Raw genomic sequence first — 23,452 nt, 5'->3', positions numbered from 1 at the left:
CCTTAATTTCTTTTCGACTGAGGAAAGAAAGACATGGACATCTTGGATGACATGGGGGTGAGTAAATTATCAGCAAATGTTTTTTCAAAAGTGAACTAATCCTTTAACTACAAAAGTTAGTAAGTGTGATCCTCTGGAGTCCAACCTTCCCAGTCTATCAACTAATACATAAACCCACAGGCCAGTCTTTAATTGCTGTTCTCGGTCTAGTACTGTGTGGGCACATTTAACTTTGTTTCGAATTTTCATGGGGAAAATTCAGTAGTTTCAGAATCCAACAAATGTGAATTTTAGATGAGGGCAAAAGATTTTGGTCATGTAGTAGACCAACGTAAAGCTGTTTGTTTTTATTATTAACCGTAGAAAATGAACCTTTTGCTAATGTGACTGCACTTTAAAAACATTGATGCTGATGGTCATGAATGACTAGAGTGGCCTAATCTAGGCAGAATATTAGTATAACTAAACTTACATCCTGCTTTTTCGCAACTTTCTAAGTTTTCTAACATATAAAAAAACGACCTCTGTCCCTATGATTGACTTCTAGGCAGAAAAATAATGGCCTGGTTATCCACTGAGACCTGAAAATAAAACGACTAATCAACCACATTCACTCACAATTAATATCCAATTATAGCAGTGATACAGTTCCCTATATCGGTAAGACTTTCGTAATTAATTAATAATTTGTGTGTATTTGGCCATATAATCTGCGGAAAAGAACTGAATTAGGGGTTACTCGCTGTCCTAGACGCGGCTTTCTGTGTGCAAGAGTACTTCGCTTATTGCATTTAACAACATTAAGCATTTCACACTTATGTAACAGTCATGTGTCGAGTCTACTCTGCGTAAACCTAAAACTTGAAATTTTAAATTTTTTTGGGAGTGTTAAAATCATGCAGCTTTCGCAAGCCGTTGCGATCACAATATGTACATTTGTGATCATTTGCTGTATCGTACAGCCCCAATTCAAGCGACAAAGTGTTAGTTGCGTGGACTGTCAATGGAGGGACAGAAATCTCTCAGATTTAATGAAAATATGAAGAGCTCTTTTCCAAAACGCGTTAAACGACATTTTTAAAAAAAAATGAGTTTGTCGTGTCATTCTGCTGTGGACAGAACCCTTTCACTGCTCCATCAACGTTTCATGCCGAATCGCTATATTTCCTTGTTTAAAATGTACTGCAAGATACAGTTTCTTTCCAAACCACGATAAGCGCCAGCCCTGTTTTTAGCCTAAACACGATAAATCCTCAAATTCAATGAGCGCTCTACACAATCCAGCACGGCGGCACTCTGAACAGAGGTTAATTATGTTCATTCATTCCTCAAAATGAGTCCTAGTTTTCTAGTCGACTAGTAGTAGATCATTTAAGCCATTTGTATTATCAGTAATCACATATATTGATTTAATTAAATGGGAGAGAAACCATATGAGCGTTTTTAATTGCATATTCCGCATCTCAACGTATGCATAAAGCTTGCCACAAAGAACCGGCAAAAGTAATGATTATGCATGAAACATTTGAATTGTTTATTAATAAACTAGTGTTTTCTGTCAGTGTCAGCAACAAAGATAAAGTTGATGATGCTTACTCGCCATCTTCGCAGTGAACGCGCATAGAGAAACGCATACTTCGAATTAGCCTACATACGCAGAGAGTTGCCAATTTATTTTAGTTTTTAATTGTTTTGTTTAAAAGTAGATATTTAAAGCTTTCTGTAGCTTAGTTCTCAGGCCTGTGTGAGGCAAGCATCGCGGTGTTTCGGTTCATATTATGAGACGCGCTCCGGTTCACCTGCGCGCCTCTGTGTCCTGATTATATTGTCTGATATTTACTTCTAATGTATTAATCCAGTCAATTTGTCGATGAAACATTTATTAAAATGAAGATACAATTTATATGAAACGAAATTTACAAGCTTTCTACAAAACAAAACTTAATAAGTGGTCAAAATCATGTCTGACGCACTCCAAATATTTTCCGATATTGGGCAGCTTTTGAATTTTGATCCTATCTTACTCATCTCATGCGGTTCCCTTTTCATAGCCTACTCAACATAGATGAAATAATAAAAATAACTAATGTAATATTATTAAAAACAAATGTGAAATGTGCATTTTGTTTTTTTGTTAACTTATATTTAAGCGTCATGCTGCTCCGCTTTGCTCACATGTTATGTAGCCTGTGTGTGTGTGTGCATGTGCTGGAGGGGTGCCCATCCCTTTTTTGAATATCGTTATCATATATTGATCATTTTTAATAATTCGTTTTTTTCATGCATATGTTGAAATTGGTATTAATAATTTGTTTTTTTCATGCATATGTTGAAATTGGTACTATTTGTTTGAGGTTTATTTCGATTTATAGCGTTTTGGGAAAAAATAAAATTAACTTTTAAATTATCATTAACAATATTGTTGTTTGATTTAATAATTATTGTTCAAAATGTTCAGACTGAACCAATAAAACATTTAAACAGGATAATTTGAATATTCACAAAATGTGTGGGTCTAGGTAAAAAATGTAGTTTTCCTGAAAACTATTGAAATGGATTTATAGCTTTTTGGAAAAGAGCTCTTCATATCTTCACTTGTGTTTTGAAGACAAACGAAAGTCTTACGGGTTTGGAACGACATGAGGGTGAGTGAATACTTTTTTTCATCTTTGGGTGAACCATTTAATCTGGAAACTGCCATGAATTGTATGTATAGGTACATTTTTGGAGTTTTGCAAAAACGTAGGAAGGGGAACATATTTGTTTAAAGTTATCCAATGTTATCCGGTCTGGAATCTGGAGTTATCCCCAGATGTCTCTAAAGCAAAACGATTACAGGTTAATATTATCATCAGAAATCTGATTTTATGCAACAACTTGTCACACAAGGAAGATAGATGGATATCACTTGAAATACTTACGTCAATGCAAAGGCAATTAGAGCTCCAACCACCACAATAAAGTCTAGAATGTTCCACAAGTCCCGGAAATATGATCCATCATGAAGAATGAGGCCCTGGTCAATCATCTGTATAAAATAGCATATTACAATATTATAGAGAATATAGAGTATATCATTTTTATATATATATATATATATATATATATATATATACAAAAAATAATAATTGAAATGACATATCACATCTGTCTCTGTGCTGTCCCTAGAATTGAAAAAGTATTAAGGGAGAAGCCCACACTTTTTTAGCTAATCCTAAAGGCTCACTGCCAGTCAATGATTTGGAGTTTACTGAAATCGGGTAAGGTGAAATGTTTTTGGAGGGCAAGTTATATAAATTCCTAACACCACCTTTAATGACAGTTATTTAAATCATGTTTGAAGTAAGAAAGCAGATACCTTTATAATCATCTCAAATGTGAAAACGCCAGTGAAAACATAATCAAAGTAACGGAGAACCTGCAAACACAGTAAACAACCCTGTCAAGTTTATTTGCATTATTTGCATTTTTGTGTCAAAAGTCAGGACATGCTGATTTGATGTGCCCCTTTTATGCTTTTTGAAAATTACCTTTCATGCAATTTGTAATTAAACTGTTTGTGAATGTAGAGGTCTGAAAAAACTTTTAAAGATTAGTGCACAACAAATAAAGTTATTGTCTCCTAAAAGAAAGAATCGCATTTGAACTGCCGAAACAAGTCGTCAGCAATTCCAGTATCACTTCCATCATTAATGTTTGTATCACGGTCTATCAAGCACTGAGGAAGCCTCTGGAACTGAAATTCAAATAATACTACGGTAAAAACTATGGTAATAGACGTTTAATTTATGACCAATCAAAACAGACTGAGCCATGTGACCAATCAGAGCAGAGTTGACCAATTACAACAGACTGAGCATCTGACCAATCAGAGCAGAGTTGACCAATTACAACAGACTGAGCATCTGACCAATCAGAGCAGAGTTGACCAATTACAACAGACTGAGCATCTGACCAATCAGAGCAGAGTTGACCGATCACAACAGACTGAGCCATCTGACCAATCAGAGCAGAGTTGACCAATCACAACAGACTGAGCCATCTGACCAATCAGAGCAGAGTAGACGAATCACCACAGACTGAGCATCTGACCAATCAGAGCAGAGTTGACCAATCACAACAGACTGAGCATCTGACCAATCAGAGCAGAGTAGACGAATCACCACAGACTGAGCATCTGACCAATCAGAGCAGAGTTGACCAATTACAACAGACTGAGCATCTGACCAATCAAAGCAGAGTTGACCAATCACAACAGACTGGGCCATCTGACCAATCAGAGCAGAGTAGACGAATCACCACAGACTGAGCATCTGACCATTTAGAGCAGAGTTGACCAATCACAACAGACTGAGCATCTGACCAATCAAAGCAGAGTTGACCAATCACAACAGACTGAGCATCTGACCAATCAGAGCAGAGTTGACCAATTACAACAGACTGAGCATCTGACCAATCAAAGCAGAATAGACAAATCATAACAGACTGAGCATCTGACCAATCAGAGCAGAGTAGACCAATCACAACAGACTGAGCATCTGACCAATCAGAGCAGAGTAGACAAATCACAACAGACTGAGCCATCTGACCAATCAGAGCAGAGTAGACCAATCACAACAGACTGAGCATCTGACCAATCAGAGCAGAATAGACAAATCACAACAGACTGAGCATCTGACCAATCAGAGCAGAGTAGACCAATCACAACAGACTGAGCATCTGACCAATCAGAGCAGAGTAGACAAATCACAACAGACTGAGCCATCTGACCAATCAGAGCAGAATAGACCAATCACAACAGACTAAGCATCTGACCAATCAGAGCAGAGTAGACCAATCACAACAGACTGGGCATCTGACCAATCAGAGCAGAGTTGACCAATTACAACAGACTGAGCATCTGACCAATCAGAGCAGAGTAGACCAATCACAACAGACTGAGCCAGCTGACCAATCAGAGCAGAGTAGACGAATCACAACAGACAGAGCCATCTGACCAATCAGAGCAGAGTAGACCAATCACAACAGACTGAGCCAGCTGACCAATCAGAGCAGAGTAGACAAATCACAACAGACTGAGCATCTGACCAATCAGAGCAGAATAGACAAATCACAACAGACTGAGCATCTGACCAATCAGAGCAGAGTAGACCAATCACAACAGACTGAGCATCTGACCAATCAGAGCAGAGTTGACCAATCACAACAGACTGAGCATCTGACCAATCAGAGCAGAGTAGACGAATCACAACAGACAGAGCCATCTGACCAATCAGAGCAGAGTAGACAAATCACAACAGACTGAGCCAGCTGACCAATCAGAGCCAAGAAGGCTTGCAGAAAGGAGGGTTTTAGAGAGACTGAATATTTAAACAAAATGTTTTCAGACTCTTGTGAGAAATTAGCTGATTAGCTTTTTTTTCACCATGGATGCATGTAAGCCTATTGTTATAACAATATAAGGAACAATTAAAATAGCATAATAGGGGCACTTTAAAATCAAAATACTCGTGACATTATTTATTATACAAGTCCTTAATAATTCAATATGTTGAAATCCAATATTTTACTTTATTCCTCTCTGAACTGGCGCACACAGGGTCCTCAGCTGCTAGTGCAATACTGCTGGCCACAATCACCAGGAGAATGGTCATCTCAAAGTACCGCAGGGTCACCACATAGTGGCAGATCCTTCTTATGCTGAAGTTACAGAAGGAAAATCAGTTTAGATGATATATTTGTCCCATTTTGTCCCATGGTATATTTTACAAACAACTATATGTGTGAGACTGTGTAAACACTCACGGATTTGTGCTCTTGAATATGAACATGCTGTCTGGTATGTCAGGTTTGGGTACAGTTGACTGTTCACCTCCATTCTCATCATCATCATCGTCATCGTCATCATCGCCAGCTTTATCTGAGTGACCGGCTTCCACATCCTTGAAACTTACTGTGACGGGTTAAATGAAGAGAACAAAACAAATATTTCAGCACTTCATTCACAACAGGTTTACATCTAAACATCAAAATTACTATTCTTGAACTTTCAAGTAATGCACCATATATATCATTATGGCTTTTTTATTAATTGTAAGTAAAGGTCTGCTACCCGACCCATGCACAAGAATATCTAAAAAACAATTCATATAGTAGATATACATACATATATAGATTAGAAATACAGATATACATACATAATACACATATATACAGATATATAGTTGTGTCGTTAATTTAAGGCAAATTTACCGTGGCTAAAATGGAATTTATTTTTTGATATTTCAAAATTTATATTTCACTTGACAAAGAAATCACAATTATACCAAATAGTTAACATTTTGATAAATGGATTTTAATAGTACTATGGAAGTCAATGGGGATTGAGATCTGTTTGATTAAAACATTCTTCCAAATATCTTCCTTTGTGTTCAGCAGAACAAATAAACACGTGGAGGTTTGGAAAAACATGAGGGTGAGTAAATACTGACAGAATTTTCATTTTTGGGTGAACTAACCCTTTAATGTTTGCAAAAGTTCTTCATCAAATGTAGCGATGTCATATGCTGCAATAAGATTATTGAGTGGCTTTGGCTCTGTGAATAGAGTGTGATTGCCAGGGTAAATATATTTCAGGGCAAATCTATAACTGCAAATAGCTGGCAAGCTGTGCTTCTGGTCTCAAAGTACATATGTTTGGGCTCTCATTAAACTTGCATTGAACTGTATAAAACTTTATTTCCGAATTGGTGTGCCTATAATCTTCTTGGTACAACTCATTGGACTCTCTGTGGGCTCTGGATCTCCTGACCACAATTTCTTGTGATTTTGCTTATCTGAGATGCAGTTGGGTAATTCCACTTATAATATATATATATATACACACACCTAAGCCCATTGTGTGACATTTCACTATTTTACTGTAGATTTGCCTGAGTGAACACTAACCGAGCTTTCACACACCACCCAGCACCAAGACTACTACAGCAATGGAAGGGAATACTCTAAAGACAAACCGCTCTTTATTTTCTGAGATTGCCACAGGCATTGATGACCCACTTCTCTGTCTCTATAAATGAATCTGTCCTCACTTTAGCAAATTATCCGCTTTGCAAACAGAATCAATGGCTGCAGTCCACCCATCCTTCAGGACTCAGCCACTAAACTACTTCACTGTTGCACTTTAATCACTGAAAAACACCAAACACCACTTCATTACGGAAAAATGCTTATTTCAAACTCGTACGCCATTCAATGCACATTGTATTATAGTAATGGTTCTCACACATGTATTTTTCTGATAAAGTTAAAGAGTAACTAAATGCAAATAGGTAGTTCGTTATGCACCCAACTTTTATGATCTTTAATGAAGAGACATAATGGAGAATTAGTCATTTTTAAAATGCATTTTCAACCACATGACAGGATTTAAAACAGTCGTGGCAAATCATGAAATTCTTGTCTTTCAAAGGGAAGAGAAAACATTAACATTAAAGACTATGCGAACCAATCTTCATAGTATTTGTTGCATACCTGTCACTTACAGTAAGAAGCTAGACTTTATATTATAATATCAAAATTATATTGATTTCACTAACATTTTTCACTAAGATTTTTGTTTTACTATCAAACTGTTTTGGTTTGTTGCTTCATTTCCAAAGCATCTGATACTCTAGAAATTGGTATGATATAACAGAAAAAAAACTGTACAAGAAGACCAATCTAGGGGAATGATATTCTGGACAGTAAAGATGCAATTAAAACAACAAAAACAGAAGCAGGATGGATGGATGGATGGATGTAAGAGACAAACAGCTTAAATACCACTCATTGGTGCCATTTCCAACAAAGGCTGGGTTGACGTCTCTCGTTTAATGCAGGTTTCTGTTATACACGCATCCTGGTTAAGATAGCTGCCGTTGTTCTCCATGTCTGAGACTTCCCCCGAGATATATTTCGATTCTGATGTAAAGTCTTCTTTGTGCCTCTGGCTTTCAGCTTGATCCTCCATTCCAGTACAGACAGACTGAAGCTCCTGAAGGCCAGACGCTTGGGAAAGTCCAGTCACGTCTCCCACAAACTCCCTTAAATACAAATGCACAGGTGTGAATGTTTGATCGTGAAAAATAATTTCACATGACTTTGCTCTGTTCTGTGCCTTGCAGAACAACTTCTATAAAAAGAAAACCAAACTGGGAGTCGTTCAACTATAATTGTACCACTAGCATTTCTGAATTCATAGTTCTTGACCAAAGCTCAACAGTGACGTACAGGGGTTGGACAATGAAACTGAAACACTGGCCAATTGGAGGTTTCACATCTATATGCCTGGCGGCCAATCTTCAGAGTGAAGCACGGGTGGATCAGTGATGGTTTGAGCTCCAATATCATGACAATCCTGATTGTATTTGATGGACACGACACTGTCGAGGACTACCAAACCCTTCTGGAGGATCATGAGCACCTGATGCTCAAACCATGATCATGCACCAACACACACAGCAAGAGGGGTTTGACAGAAGGGCTTGGTGAAGTTGAAAGTGACGTTGAACATGCACAGTCACCAGATCTAAATATTATTGAGGTGTTTTGGAGGAGCGAGTCCACCAGCATCATATAGTGACCTGGACACTGTTCTGGAAGAGGAACGGCTCATAATCCCTCTGGTCACTGTGAAGGACTTCTATCTGTCAATTGGTGCTGTATTTGGATGCAAAATGAGGCCCTCACCATTCTAACAAATTATTGTGTTGTAAATCCAGGTGTTTCAGTTTCATTGTCCAACCCCTTTAAGGTAAACTAGCATGCGAACTTAGCAACTCGCTAAATAAAATGGGTTGCGATGGTATTCTTACCTTGTGCATTCCTCCTGGTTCTCAATTTGCATGCCAGACGTTTCAGTTTCAGTGGTTTTAGACTGTGTTTCCTCCATTTTACCCTCACCCTCTTCAGCCTGTTTCTCACCGCACCCAAATTGCTGGTGATTCTCCGCATTTCGGCTCTCTGTTCTGGGCTCACGATGTCTGTGCCGTTTGTGTCGCCCACCCTCCACTACCCCCGCCATGGCAGCAGCCCGAAACTTTCTTGCCACACGATGCTTCCTTTCTGTGTTTGAATGGTGGTTATTAACGCCCGGCCTCTCCTCCAGCCCCGATCCCATCAGGGGCAACGGCTCAGACTCTGGAGGTTCGGGGAGAGGAATAGTGATAGACATGGGTGGCTCTGGCAGGGGAATCCCCACAGACATTGGTGATTCTGGCAAGTGTAAGGGGCTTGCCTCGGGGGACATGCAGCTCTGTTGGTGATGATCACTCACTGGAGTGTCCAACTGATCCTCAGTGGGACTGCCAAACAGTACCTCACGACTGGCCATCTTGCGCCGTTTCCGCAGCTGGTTTGTCCTTTGCTCCCAGACGGACATGTTAATCTTTTTGCGTCTCTCACGGCGGCCAGCAAAAGCGTTCACGGGCTGCTCTTCCGCTGCCTTGCAAGCAGGTTCCTCCTCTGCCTCTGCTGGAGATGGTCGTCCTCGGTGGATGGCCCGCTTCCTGTACAAGTACGGCCTCCGTCTCCTTCTGCGTGGACACGGCATATCTCAGACACAAGAGTTGTATCATTTGCAGCATGCACAATCACAATTCACGAGGGTGTGTGATAAAACTCTGGAAATCAGAATAAAAACAATGGCTATCCATTCAGGCTAAATAAAACGGAATTCAAGAGAAAACCAGGGGAACATTCTTGAACAAAAATAAATAGAGAAGAAACAATAAGAGAAACAGAGTGCAAGGATCTACATGTCAGCAAGTAATTTGGAGTGTAAATGAGATTGACAATGCAATGACAATGGCAGACACAACAGATAAAAAGATGCATAGACAGTTGTACTTACAATTACGTGTATTCTTTTGTTGTCCATGAAATCAAATAAATGATTAATTGAAAATATGCCATTAGTGTATTTGTAGATAAGACAAACGAAACAATGCATATTGCCAGACTGCACACTAGTCAACTCATAATTCATATAGATGGATAGAAAAACCCTGACCCCCGTGGACCCGTCCTACAGCTTAACTCCAACCTGAATCAAACTCAACTGAACACGCTAATTAAGGTCTTTAGTATTACTAGAAAGCATTAGGCCATGTCCACACTAATATTTTTCTCTCTGTTTTGGCCTTGAGACGCCGTTTTAAGTCAACAAAAACGTATCGTTTGGAAAACGCTCTCCAAAGTGGATAAATTTGAAAACGCCGTTTTCGCGTTGTAGTGTGGATAGTGAAACCGGAGGTATTTCAAAACGATGACGTAAGTTTAGTTATGTGTTCCATGTAGTACCAATAGATATTCATGTTTATCGGTATTGTGCCTGTTATGTGTTATTCATTTTTACACTATTGCTAAAATATGTTACTTTCTATGTTACTTAAAGGGTTAGTTCACCCAAAAATGTAAATTAAGTCATTAATTACTCACCCCCATGCTGTTCCAACGTAAGACCTTTCATCTTTGGAACACAAATGAAGATATTTTTGATTAAATTTGAGAGCTTCGATCTTCTCGTGCATGCGTCGTGGAAGTCTAAGGAAGTCTAAGGAAGTCTCGTTTCAGGCCAACAAGGAAGTAATGGAATAGTCGAATAAAGTCGTTATTTTTGTTTGTTTTGTCGCACAAAAAGTATTCTCGTCGCTTGATAAACTTATAGTTGAGCCACTGTAGTCACATGGAATATTTAAACATTTTCTTCATTGACTTTCTGGGCCATCAAGAGCCAGTCCCTTAGGCAGTCTATGTGGTAGTGATACCGCAGTAAAGTGAATTTAGAAGTTTCTCATCCACACTGAAACGTCGGAAATGCCTTTAAACCGCTGTAAACGCTAGTGTGGACGGAGAGCGTTTTTAAACGAAAACCCCGTTTTCAAATGTATCCGGATTAATGTGGACGTAGCCTTAGACAGGCAAGTTTGATTAAGGTTTGAGCTAAACTCGAGGGCCAGAGTTGAGTTAAATGTTAAAGGGTTCTTTGGCACTTAATTTGTGTGAAATGCACAAACTGTAATCAATGTTAGTGGTTTTGGAAATATAATTCTATATGTCTTGATATTACAATAACTAGATTAATTGTAGGTTGATTATCATGTGCCCTAAATCTCATACTTTTCTCTCTATGCCCTGAACAACTCAAACAACCCAAAACAACTAACATTTCAGCCCGTTCTCATCCCAAGTAGTCATTTGAACCATGCGTCAACATCCGACGCACATGGCACCCTTTAGTGGTCTAACCCTAACCCTACCCGCGTCATCTAACTGAGGCTAAAGGTTGCCATGTGTGTCGGATTTAGACGCATGGTCAAAAGCGTCAGTTAGATGACGCCCTGGGATGAGAATGAACATTTCTACTCAAAACCTACAAGCTTCAGACTAGATTGGTAACCAGCTACAGGACAGGCTTAACTGTTACAAAACTTAAAGCTGTACGTGCCATGATGCAAGCATCTTAGAGAAGAGAGAATCTAGTCAAACAATTTAACTGCACTTGAAATGAAAACGATAATTATTTGTCAACTGGATGTGTTTCTCTGTTGCTCAAAAGATTTTACATTTTAGTCCGGATGTCATTCAGCATCAGTTTCTTCTCTACTGACAAAAGTTATCCTTAACAGCCAAGCTTCTGTAAACTAATATCCAATATTAAAAACTTCTCAGGCTGTGACTGTAACTATTGTCCCCTGAGCAGGGAACGAGATGCTGAGTCAATTCTCTTAAGAGATGTCAAAGCCAGAAGAAACAGTCTTCAGAGTGAGAAAAAAAAACATCTAATACCAAGGCCAAATACAAAGCCGATACCCTTGTGTATGTTTAAGGCCTCAGCCTCAAAGCACCATGGAGGAAATAATAACCATAATATCTACAGTATAACAATTTTCAGGCGAGAATGTAGTTTTTTTGAGGTTTATTTATAGATTTATGATCATTTGACTGAGATCCATTCCAAACAATCACCAGACGCTCATGCGCTCGTGCACCCTGCCTGGAACAGCCTTTCCTCAGCTAGTCATTCTGATGTTTGGCGCTGACTCTGAGGTCACTGTAGTGGTTAAACATGATATATAATTCGTCTTGCATAGACCTAACAGGCGATCTTTGGTCTTGTGAATCTATAATTCGTTCCCTGGTCAATAGTTTTGGCAGAGGGCTAAGCAAAGTTTCATATCTTTGAGTGCTGAATTTGTATATTTGACTGAATTGTTTGCTTTATGTTATTAAAGCTTTACTGTATAGCTTTTTGTACCTTTTACTTATACTTTTATAATGGCTATTATTGATAAAACTGAAATTTAACAAAACAAGATAGTTTTGTCATTTTTTATTTTATTACAACATCATCTGTAATGTTATTTATTGCACCATTTGTTCCAATGCAATATGCAATACATTACATATTGCCTGGAATATGTTTAATATTTTTAAATTTAAACGAAAAGAGGCAGGGTTGTGTTTTAAATTTAGTTTTGTTATAAATATAACGTTACATACTGAACATGCAGTGAATATAATCAATAGGCTATACATTGCCTGAACCACATTTGTGCTTATAATGTTTAAAATGTATTGAAATGAAATCGAAAAGAAGCAGAGTGGTGTTTTTTATAACATATTTTGTTTTATTGTTCATCCATTGTCGTTTACTATGTCGTTTTTTTCGCGCGAAAATGACATCGATCGCTTCTTTCCAGCAAACATCACGCCAAACGAAGATGCCGCCGTTATTAATTGCCTGGGCTCTCTCTTTGCACGCTTGGGTACCATCCGAAGAAAATTGTTTCTCAGATGCATACGACTGCTTACGGATGAAATGGTACGTATTATTTATCGGAATAATAAGGATTGTCAGATAGCTCAGCTCGACAAATAGCGCATAGCTGCTAGTGGTTTCTACCGATTCAAAACAAAAATATTACAATTAAAACCGCTTGAACAACATTTTATTCAACATTTTATTAAAAGTTTCATAAAAACTCGAGTGTCATAGTTCTTACATTTGTGCGACTGCTTAACAGTTCGACGTTTGGCCATAATAAAAAACTTGATGCCGGCACTTTTGTTACCCCTCACTTTCAAGTGTGGTCCTCTGCAAACTTCGTTTCAAGAGCTATGTAGCCCTACGCCTTGGCCCTAGCCCTTAATCAAAATGAGAATTGGGACACCACTTCCCCTCACATGACCACGCAAAACCGAGGGGAAGGGGTAAGAGTAAGGGGTGAGACAGAGAAATGAGACACAGCCTTAGAGTTGTGTTGGCAATACTGATGACAAATGGACAGGATTGAAAAGGTAAGCTCTACCAACCATTCAATGAAAAAAAAGTTCAGATTTGTCAGACATCTAAGGACACGATCGTTTGACCGTCACCATGTTCACAGAACAAATTAAAGGATAATTCCAGTATTTAACACCTTGAGGCTATTTTGTAGTTTGCTTTGAATGAAATAGAGTGGTGGAGAAATTTTGAGAATGGGTCCTGTCTCGACTTATTGACTATTTTAGAATCGCCTATGACAGCGTTAGACTGGCTGTCTATGGGCATGCACAAACATGTCCTTAAAACAACCCTTAACGTTCATTTTCAAAACTGTGCAACTCACAGAGTGGTTGGTGGTGTTCCTTGATGTTCCGAAACAAGTAGCGTAGCGAAATACCATTTCAGTCGTGTTTTATTTGTCATTTTTTAAAATCGCATTGATGTCTGCTGGAGGACTCAGTGCTCGTTGATATTACTGCGCTAGCTACCGGAAAAGGAAAGGGGTCTGTTTACATTTGGTTGTAGTCTTTTCGCTCGGTTCTCCGTCTTGCCATATTCGACTGTGTCTGTGACTTTTTTTTACGGTGCGCTAGACACCGTGTTCCGTACAGCGTCCTGGTTGTCGCCATCAAGTGGTCGGGAGTGTGCTAACGCTTCAGACTCAAATATCGAGCGGAAGTTTATACGCGGTTGTGAGGTATCTAAAAAAAATAGTTCCACTAATAGCAAACAACACGGATTGAAAGCATACATTGCGCCGATATATTTGTTTTTAATCATCAACGAACACCACCAACCACTCGGTGAGTTGCGCAGTTTTAAAAATGAACGTTAAGGGTTGTTTTAAGGACATGTTTGTGCATGCCCATAGACAGTCAGTCTAACGCTGTCACAGGCGATTCAAAACAGTCAAAAAGTCGAGACAGAAATCAAAATTTCTAAGTCCACCACTCTATTTCATTCAAAACAAACTACAAAACAGACTCATGGTTTTAAATACCGGAATTATCCTTTAACAAGAGTATCAGACACAAGCAAAGGAGTATGTATGGGACAACTGACTAGCCTTTTTGGACAACAAACTTTTTGGACTGTAGTTGCCTGGGAACATGTTTATGGCCCCTTTGTCCAGAAGAGATTCTCTTGTGACAGCGAATGAGCCTGCTCCAGTTTCACGGTAGTAGGGACCATGTCATTAAAACGACGAGGGCAGTGTATTCCTACACTAATTGGCCAACACACTCAGAGTGAAGCTGGTGCACACGGAAGACATCATATGCTGGACAACTCTATCCCTCACAGAGTTTAGCTCAAACCCTCATCAAACACACATGGCCTTTGCAACACTTAGGGAGTAAGGATGCAATACTGTGATGCCATTGCCACCAACAACTGATGAAGCTTCTTGGGTGGAGTAAGTAAATATCCTGAGCACCAGAGAAACATAGTTGACAACAATACTCAAAGTTCATTTTGGTTTTGATAGCATTGAGGAGAAGAAAAAAAACTTGACTAGATCCATGCAGTTGAGCAAAGGTATAACGGTCTTGCTGTGGTTGCATCCAATCAAAGTTAATGTTTTAGTTACATTTGAATTACTTTTTAAATATGATATCAACAAAAGTATATTTCTGATGACTATCAGCAATTGTTTAGCATTTTTCACTGCCACCACCCATTACCTATTTCTTACAAAAACTTACCATTTCTTTACACAATTATTAACATTGTCAAAGCAAAACTGGTGTGTGTCGCATTCAGGCATGAGGCACACAACGTTTGCCCATCACTCATATTTTCTTTTCAGGTCATTTTTCACTTGTTGAAAAGAGTGAGAAGAGAAAGAGAGAATTTTCTGCACACTGCCTAGTGAAACTCTCCTAAAAGAGAGACAGAGTCACACACTAGCTTTAGTCACACACAGTATGGTCTGAAGAAAAAAGACCTGTCAATGCGCCTGTGGGACATCAAGATATAGGCTATAAAAGCTCAAAGTCAATTCCATTGACGTGTTACACAAACATTTCACAGATATTTTCTGACATTAAAATGCCTGAGTATATATCTGCTCAAAGACTAAACACCATGGTACTCCAGGAGAATTTCCTTTGGAAAAAAAACCCTACTCCCAGTTCTTGCTAGGTAACAATCGTGGTTAAAAATCGATCCCTTAAAGGTCTAAAAGCCAAAACCTAAAATAGAGAAGGAGCTTCGGGTATTCTTAGCTTTTGCAAATCTAACGCTGAAAGTGGTGACACTGGCTTTGTCACTAGAATTTTACCTCACTGCCACTTTCCAAACTTGTGTACACCATACAACATTTCTGTCAAATGTTGGCAATCATAAATATTTATAATAAGCAAATCAACAGTCTTACACTGCCTAGTATGCCATGCTCATGGATTATGACATGCTCATCAATTGCAACGAATTTCAGCCTCCGACTTCTGGCAGTCAAAAATTTTGGGTAGCAGTCCTAAAATGTGACTACTTACTGTATTTGATGCCAGTCTACAGAAGATCCAGTAGGAGGACAGAAACGAATGCTGCAATTGACATGCCAACTATGATCACAATGCCATAAAAGCGTACGAGCAAAAGAGCTTGGACTGATTTTAAATACCTGACACTGCCCAAGTCTTGGTTATAACGTATCATAGGAAAAAGACACAGAGCATGCAACTATCTTGCCAAAAGCCATTGTGAGCATAGATGCAAAACCATAGAAAGAATCCAAAGGATTTTGGGGACTTGGACTTAAACTCCACTGTCTGCCATATTAAATTTAAAGCTTCCAATCACTCAAGCTCTAATAACATGCTGATTTTTTTTCTCTTTAAAATAAACCCCCCCCCCCCCTCTCCCCCCCCTGTGGTGTAGGTATCTGAGTTTCCTAGCAACTCAACATTAAAAGAGGAAAACAATTAAATTCTTACACCCTCAATAATCTAGACTTAAAGACAAAAGAGAACATGATTGTCATTCCAATTCACCAATTTATGAGTCCTTCTCTATTTAATTTGACCAGAACCAATACTGATCAAAAAGCATGACAGACAAATGGTACATTCATATATGACACTTCTGTTCATGTGTTTGATGGGTCTGAAAAATTACATAGTAGAGTAGTGTCAGTGGTTTAAAAGCATGTCTGAAGCACAAGAAGATTTGCGTCAGTCAACATCAAATTCTTGCTAGATACTTTCTCTTACCATTTTCTTAATACATGCTACGAAACAGCATCCTTAATTTGAAAAATAGCTTGTGTCAGAGAAAAAAAAGACAAAAAAACTTACTCTGAGAGGCCAAATTCTCTGCTTTTATAACGCTGATTGAAGAACTCTTCTTCCTCCTCCTCTTCTTCCTAACACGAAATATACCTCTTCAATATAACACAATACACTATGAACTTTAATATTACATAAATGCATGATACATAATTAAAGATATACTAATGAGAAGCATACATAATATGTTACTATTTTATGGATACTTTTCTAGGACAAAGTCAGAGTCCCATTATTTACATGTTTATTAGAGAGCTGTTATGCTATTGTATTTCCTTAAAATACATATTTTTATGTATTTATAATATAGATACACACGCTAAGGCATGACTTCATATTTTAGATATTAACTTCTGTATTTTTGAATAATAATGTAATTGGCATGGATGCATTTTTCAAAAAGTCTTTTCAATTGACTTTTCTAGTCATTTTTGCTTCTATTGTATCATTGCAATTCAATTTAAAGAAAAGAAAAAGGAATCTGTTATGCAAAGTGTTAAGTTTCATGGTCTTACCTTAGTTAGTTCCTGTGCGTTGGCTAGATTATCCACGGCAATAGCCAAGAATACATTGAGCAATGTGTCTGTTAAAAGCATCGTCAAGAATTTTGTTTCAAACTTGCAACACGGTTTTCATGTGCAACAACAAAATTTAGAGGGTTTTCCTCTAAAAAATGTGTATGTTTTCACATAGAATATAGTCATGACTAAAAAGGATACAGTTCCCAAACAAGGTTAAAACAATAAAGTAGATGGAGGACCACATTCCATACTGCACTCCTCCTTGGGAGCGTATCCCATTGTACATCACCTCATTCCAGTCTTCTCCAGTAAGAATCTATGTTCAATTAAGAAATTCAAAAAGAGCAATTAAATGTTGGAGTTCCCAGATAGCAAACTGACATTGAATCAACGTGGAAACATCTGATCTGACATTGTTTTGCTCATCGAATTAACGTTGAACCAACGTCAGGCACGTCATTCGTTCAAAACTAACGGAAAATCAACTTGAAATCAACGTTGTTTAACGTTATGAAAGCAAACCAATTTTCGATTTTCATTTAGCTTTGAAGAATGCCGCGTCTGACGTTGGTTCAACGTTAATTCGATGAGCAAAATCAACGTTGTTTCGATGTCATGAGAGACGTCGTTTCCACATTGATTCAATGTCAGTTTGCTGTCTGGGTTGTCACGATCTCAGCCTGTTTTCACTTGTCTTGTGTGAGGACTTTTGTTATTTCCTGTCTTGTGCCATCTTTTGTAGTTCTTTGTAGTTTTTCATGTTGACAAGTCTCCCCATGTGTATCTTGTTTCCTCATTACCTTGTTTGGCCCTGTTTATTTACATTCCCTGTGTTTCACTTGGTACTTTGTTAGTTGTTTTACATGTGTGATCCTCTTGGTTTTGTTCCTTGAGTTCTATGTTATCTGTTTTAACCAACTTTATTTACCTTGTGCTACTTTATAATTCTTTTTTAAAAAAACTGCTTTTAGATCCTCCACTTCTCCGGCACGTTACAGAAGTAAACCTCAATCGAAACAGATTGCAAACAGATGGTAATTTCAAAATGGCAGCCACAATGAGGGGATAAGCAAGAAAAATAATAAATCTGGGTTGTGCCTGAACGTGTTCATTGAACGATAGTATCATATTTTGGGCGAACGTGAACTAAACGTACTGTATTACTGCCTGATGAACGATACTGTGAAAGCGCTCATTCTGGTGTCTGTGAACGCACGCTCTCTCAGTTTAACTTCGTTCAATAGCGATGTTCGCCGGAGCCAAACGTGACGTCACGATATGGGCGTGGGTGCGAACTGGTTGGCAGAGAGTACCAAAACATACGCAGCAGTCTACCTGTGTTTTGTCAGCATATGATAATTCTTTAAATGAAGAAGCTAAAAGGAGATATAAGGTAAAGCTTTTATATAACCAGGGTTCATGCTCTCTGCCTGATCCATATCACCTGAGTGAGAATTGGAGCAAAAGCCCAAACACATGGCCAGATTTGACATTCGGCGTCATCTACCTGTATCTCATCGACACGCCATATATGTTTTCCAGAGAGTCAATGAAAGCGTACAAATCTTTAGATGCCAATAAGTCATAATCACGATTATTACTTGTTTTAGATAAGGATAACTGGTAAATGTGTTACAACTAGGACAATTTGTCCATGGGCTATATTTTGAATCAAAATTATCTTACCTCTGATATATAGCATTGGTTAACATATACTGTACGTAAAAATGTATAGAAGATAATACAATAATTTGCCCCTTAATTTATAAGGGTATGTACACAGATGATACACAGTACAGTACCCAATCTTTGGGTTAACTTGCTGCACGGCTAACGGCTATTACTTTTCTGCCAACCCGTGTCGTGATGTCACGGGCGAAGATCCCTATAGGATGCCAGATTTCTACAGAGACTTCAAGGCGAAAACCCAGATAAAACACCCCATAAACAAGCCTTAATATGTAGCAAAAAAAAAAACCATCCAATCTGGCAACTCAAACCACCAGTGTCTCACCATGGCCTCCGCATGTGTCATCAAAACAAAAAGCAGTGTGTAGACAACAAAGCGTCGATGAGGCGTCGCATCGTGTGCTCATTTAAACGAGTTTTATGACAAGGTCGGTGAGGATGAGAAAAATCTTACATTTTTGTGCAAATATTTCCCGCCGATAAAATATTTGTGGTTGTACGTATATTGGCTGTGGCAATAATAAAAAAAAACTAGTTCATGTAGAAAGTGAACTTTCCCAACAGAGAATATGGTTACCAACTGTTTAAAATAGGGCTGGGGTAAACGATTATTAACTAAACGATTAGTTGGGCGATTATTTTATCGATTAGTCGACTAATCTAATGACTAATTGGACGACTAATATAAAGAATATTTTTTTCTGCTGCTCAATTAATAAAAAAAACAATATCTCAAATAAATACTGGCATACTGAATCAAGATACTATAAGCTGGCTAACGTTAGTCTAATGTTATGTATTTGAACACCATGATTATAATTCTACAACCGCCAAAACCGTGTTATTAAAATATTTTTTACAAACATTTTTTATCATAGAGAATGTTTAAATATTAATATCAGCTGAGGAGGGAAACAGAGGCGGAGTTAGTGGTGCGATCGGAGGCTGCTACTACTGGAGATGAATCGGGAGAGGTTTGTGCACCTACTGATCAGAGCGCGTGCTGACACGGAGTAAAGCCTTGTTTGTACTCGACACGTCCGCACGAGCGCGAATGTGCGCACGGCAAAAATGACGCGTTGGGTGCGCAAGACCAGGAAGACTGTGGCTGGCTGTGTGTGTACGCCTTTTTTTGTAACAGCGCGCCCGGTGCCGCGTCCGGGAACGACTTCAAGCCGAATCTGCCCGAGCTTGTACGTCTCACCACACCGGCACCCAGTTTGCACATCTAAATTGCACTTTTTTTTCTTAAGGGTTTGTTTACTGTGTGTGATTCATTTAATGGATAGCACATTCACTTCTAGTTGTCTTCGTCCTCTATTCTGCAATGTTTCGGTCTCCCACGTGTGTGTGGCAAGCTGTACCGCCGGGAACATGCAAAAAATAAATAAATAAAGAAGCTTGGACATCGAATCATCGTCGTCATCGACTACAGCACTAGTTTAAAAGTTTTGCTGCTAATTAGGTTGACTATGATAGGTATAAGCCGTTTGAATCAATTGAAGAACAACACAAAATATAGTAATCTGAAGAGTCATACCTGAAAGACGGTCATGATGGCGGCTGGAAACGTGTCAAAATTAGTTGGAGTGTAATCTTCAAAAATGAACCTGTAGAAGAGAAAGTATTTCAACTGATTTTGCAAAAATTAAATTTGTGTTTGTATTTTTTTTATTCCTTGTAAGCTTTCATATAATTGAACCATTTGACTGCATTACATTCCCTTTGTTCTTGCATGAAGCACAGATATTATGCTTTTGTGAGACAAAAGCATTTTATATTTGTATATGCAAGAGCTTGCACAACTAAATCACATACTTAGTGAAAGCACTCTGGGTTTGCTTTATTTCTGTTTACCTGTAACTTCAAATTTATGTCAATTCTCAGTTACTCTAAAACAAGTGTGTGCAAAGAGGAATGATCTTTCTCTTGCCGCCATGCATTGAACAAGCTCAAATGACGTTATCTGATCGACTAGCTAACACACACACACATGCATTCATGTGAAGACTGTGTGGTGTTCGAGAAGCTAAGTCAGTCTTGAGGATCAATTTAAATGTTTTTCCCCCTTTACATTATTTTGCAGAAAATGTTTTAACAAATTAATGTTTTGTTTTAAATACAGTGTATCTGTCGTTGAATTGTTTCATGTTTGTTTGTAAGAATGACTGAAAGAGGTCGGTGCTTTAATACCATGGTCAATATCTCACCTGCCACCAAACAGCTGCATGCCAAGCAAAGCAAAGACTACGATAAACAGAAAGAGGAGGAAGAGCAAACTGATGATTGACTTCATGGAGCTCATGAGGGACACCACCAAGTTCCGCAAGGAAGTCCAGTACCTGATAAAACATAACACATGTTCTTTACGTCTGTTTTATATGCCCACTGATGCCTTTATGTAGTTTAAAGTTGCATTTGCTGTTGGCCATCATACCAAAAATCCCTTGAATTGATCCCTTGCATAAATGTTATAAACTTACTTTGTTATCTTAAAGATTCGTAGCAGACGTAAGGCTCTGAGGACACTGATGCCAAAAGACACTCCTGGCCTGAAGAATCCCCAAACCACTTCAAAAATACTTCCTACAATAACCTGCACAAAACACGTAGCATTATGCTTCGATCAGTGCTAGGATTTATCAGACTAAATAAAAAAAAAATAATAATAAATAACCTCAGCTTCAACTTAAACATGTAAAAGAAGCACTTACCCCACAATCAAAGCAGTTAAAGGATGAATGGAAGTACAGACGGAAACCAAGGCCATACATTTTCAGAAACATCTCGGCAAGAAAAAGTCCAAGAAACACGAATTCTGCGTAGTCTGCAAATTGTGAAACAATATTCTCAGTGGTAAGTCCTACTGTATTAGCCTACTCTATGAGCATGAAACCTAAATTGCTCCCATTAAAATCATTGAAGCTGTCTACATCCATTCACAATAACAGTGATTAAAGCACTTTCTGTTCAGTGGGGTGCTTTTGTTTCTACTCGATTGTACTATTCCATTGCATTGTCGCCGAAAGTGTCACATGGAGTTGTAAATTCTTACTGAAAAGGATTGATGTCTGGTTGGTTTGTCTCTACAAGTCACTGTCTGTGTGAAAATCTGCTGTTTCTGTACTGTACGCCACAGTCACTGTACTGGTCAGTCACAAGTAAGACCCCATTTACACCTGGTATTAAAATGCGATCTGTATCCAGATAAGTTATCCGGATAATAAAAAACGCATGTTAATGCAAGGTGTAAATTAGGGCTGGGTATTGAGACAAATTTCACAATTCGATTCGATTTCGATTCACAAGCTTTCAATTCGATTCGATTTCGATTACGATTCGATTCAATATCGATTATTTTGGATATCAGTTACAATAAATGGCAATTTTTTTCAAGGGAATTAAATCTCTTAACTAATACTGTAAACTATGGGAGACTAGTTGTAGCCTACTAGGCTTCATTAACCTAATATGAAGGTAATAATGAATGAATCACTTAAATTACACTTTTATTTATTTTCATTATAAGAAGATTATATGAAATATAAACATTTAAATGGTGGCTGTCATAAAAACTTGCCAGATTTATTAAAATATGCATTAAATATTGAAGAACTTTAAGATTATAATGCATATGTAATATAGTGTATATATTTAGCAAAATGCTCCTCTCTAGAGTTATTTTTTTCTATCTGACTAACGAGTTGATGTGGGTCATCTGAGGTAAATATGACGATACATGACAAGACATTGATTACAAGCTGTTTAACTGACATCTTTCCACGGTTGAAACGCTGATTGAGCGAATCAATGTGGCATGATACGGATTTCGATAAGTTGTACTGTATCTTTTAACACACTTTCAGATGCTCATTCATGTTTATTTGGCGCTGTAACTGGTATTATTAAGCCGGAAGAGAGATCAGCGCTGCTGCTCCAGAGCTGCGCCAGAGCGATCTCACGCCACAGCGCCAAAACTCTATTTATGTTTTTGATTTTCTAAAGAAAATGGACATAATTTGAAAATTGAGACTTTGTTTCATATCAATAGTAACAAAGGACAAAGATTATTGCGATTTTTTGATGCGCGCAGCCGCGATACAATGTCCCATTCATTCAAATGAAACAGGATGACTAATCGATTCTTGAGACTTAAGAATCGATATCGGTTCGTAAAAATGAGAATCGATTAATATCGAGAAATCGATATTTATTACCCAGCCCTAGTGTAAATGCGTTGTGATCGGATCGTGATCGGATCTGCCTGACCACATCTGGTGGTAGTCTGGCTCGCATTGTGTCCGGATCTTTACTAGGTGTAAACGCAATCTGGTTGTTGAAACCACATATGTATATTTTACTCCTCCCAAAAATGCAAAAAAAAATAAACGAGTGAGAGCGTGTTATATAGGCTATATGTCACGTTATAGTCAGATATGACGGCGCTACTGCGACACGCATCACCGCAGATGAGCGTCTGTTCATCAAGCCAATGTGCAAACATCGCAAATAAAAGTGAAAGTGAGTCACAGACGCTTAACACACAATCATCTTCAAGTAAAGAAACGAAATTATCTTACCAGCGCTGTTGCCACTCTCTTATTGATGTCTTTGATTTGGAAATTAGCTGATGATCAATAAAATGC

At 38.3% G+C, this 23,452-nt stretch overlaps 1 protein-coding gene across 1 annotated transcript in view; it reads right to left on the bottom strand.

Moving 5' to 3' along the window:
- Nucleotides 1-23,452, bottom strand: part of cacna1eb (calcium voltage-gated channel subunit alpha1 Eb) — a 128,118-nt gene that overhangs the window by 47,546 nt on the left and 57,120 nt on the right. Inside the window, exons 12-24 of the mRNA XM_089130865.1 lie at nt 21,521-21,633; nt 21,290-21,402; nt 21,017-21,148; nt 20,347-20,416; nt 17,316-17,433; nt 17,112-17,179; nt 16,606-16,673; nt 8,856-9,575; nt 7,825-8,084; nt 5,806-5,953; nt 5,571-5,700; nt 3,359-3,418; nt 2,922-3,028 (exon numbers count right to left, since the gene is read on the bottom strand). Coding sequence (XP_088986991.1) covers nt 2,922-3,028; nt 3,359-3,418; nt 5,571-5,700; nt 5,806-5,953; nt 7,825-8,084; nt 8,856-9,575; nt 16,606-16,673; nt 17,112-17,179; nt 17,316-17,433; nt 20,347-20,416; nt 21,017-21,148; nt 21,290-21,402; nt 21,521-21,633 — 2,107 coding nt within the window. The remainder of the gene's footprint in view (nt 1-2,921; nt 3,029-3,358; nt 3,419-5,570; nt 5,701-5,805; nt 5,954-7,824; nt 8,085-8,855; nt 9,576-16,605; nt 16,674-17,111; nt 17,180-17,315; nt 17,434-20,346; nt 20,417-21,016; nt 21,149-21,289; nt 21,403-21,520; nt 21,634-23,452) is intronic.

Source organism: Pimephales promelas, chromosome 5 (assembly GCF_988280905.1).
Source record: "Pimephales promelas chromosome 5, fPimPro1.hap1.1, whole genome shotgun sequence".
In the NCBI taxonomy this organism is placed as follows: Eukaryota; Metazoa; Chordata; class Actinopteri; order Cypriniformes; family Leuciscidae; genus Pimephales; species Pimephales promelas.
Note: the sequence above shows the minus strand (reverse complement) of the source record. Positions and strands in the feature narration are given on the sequence as shown.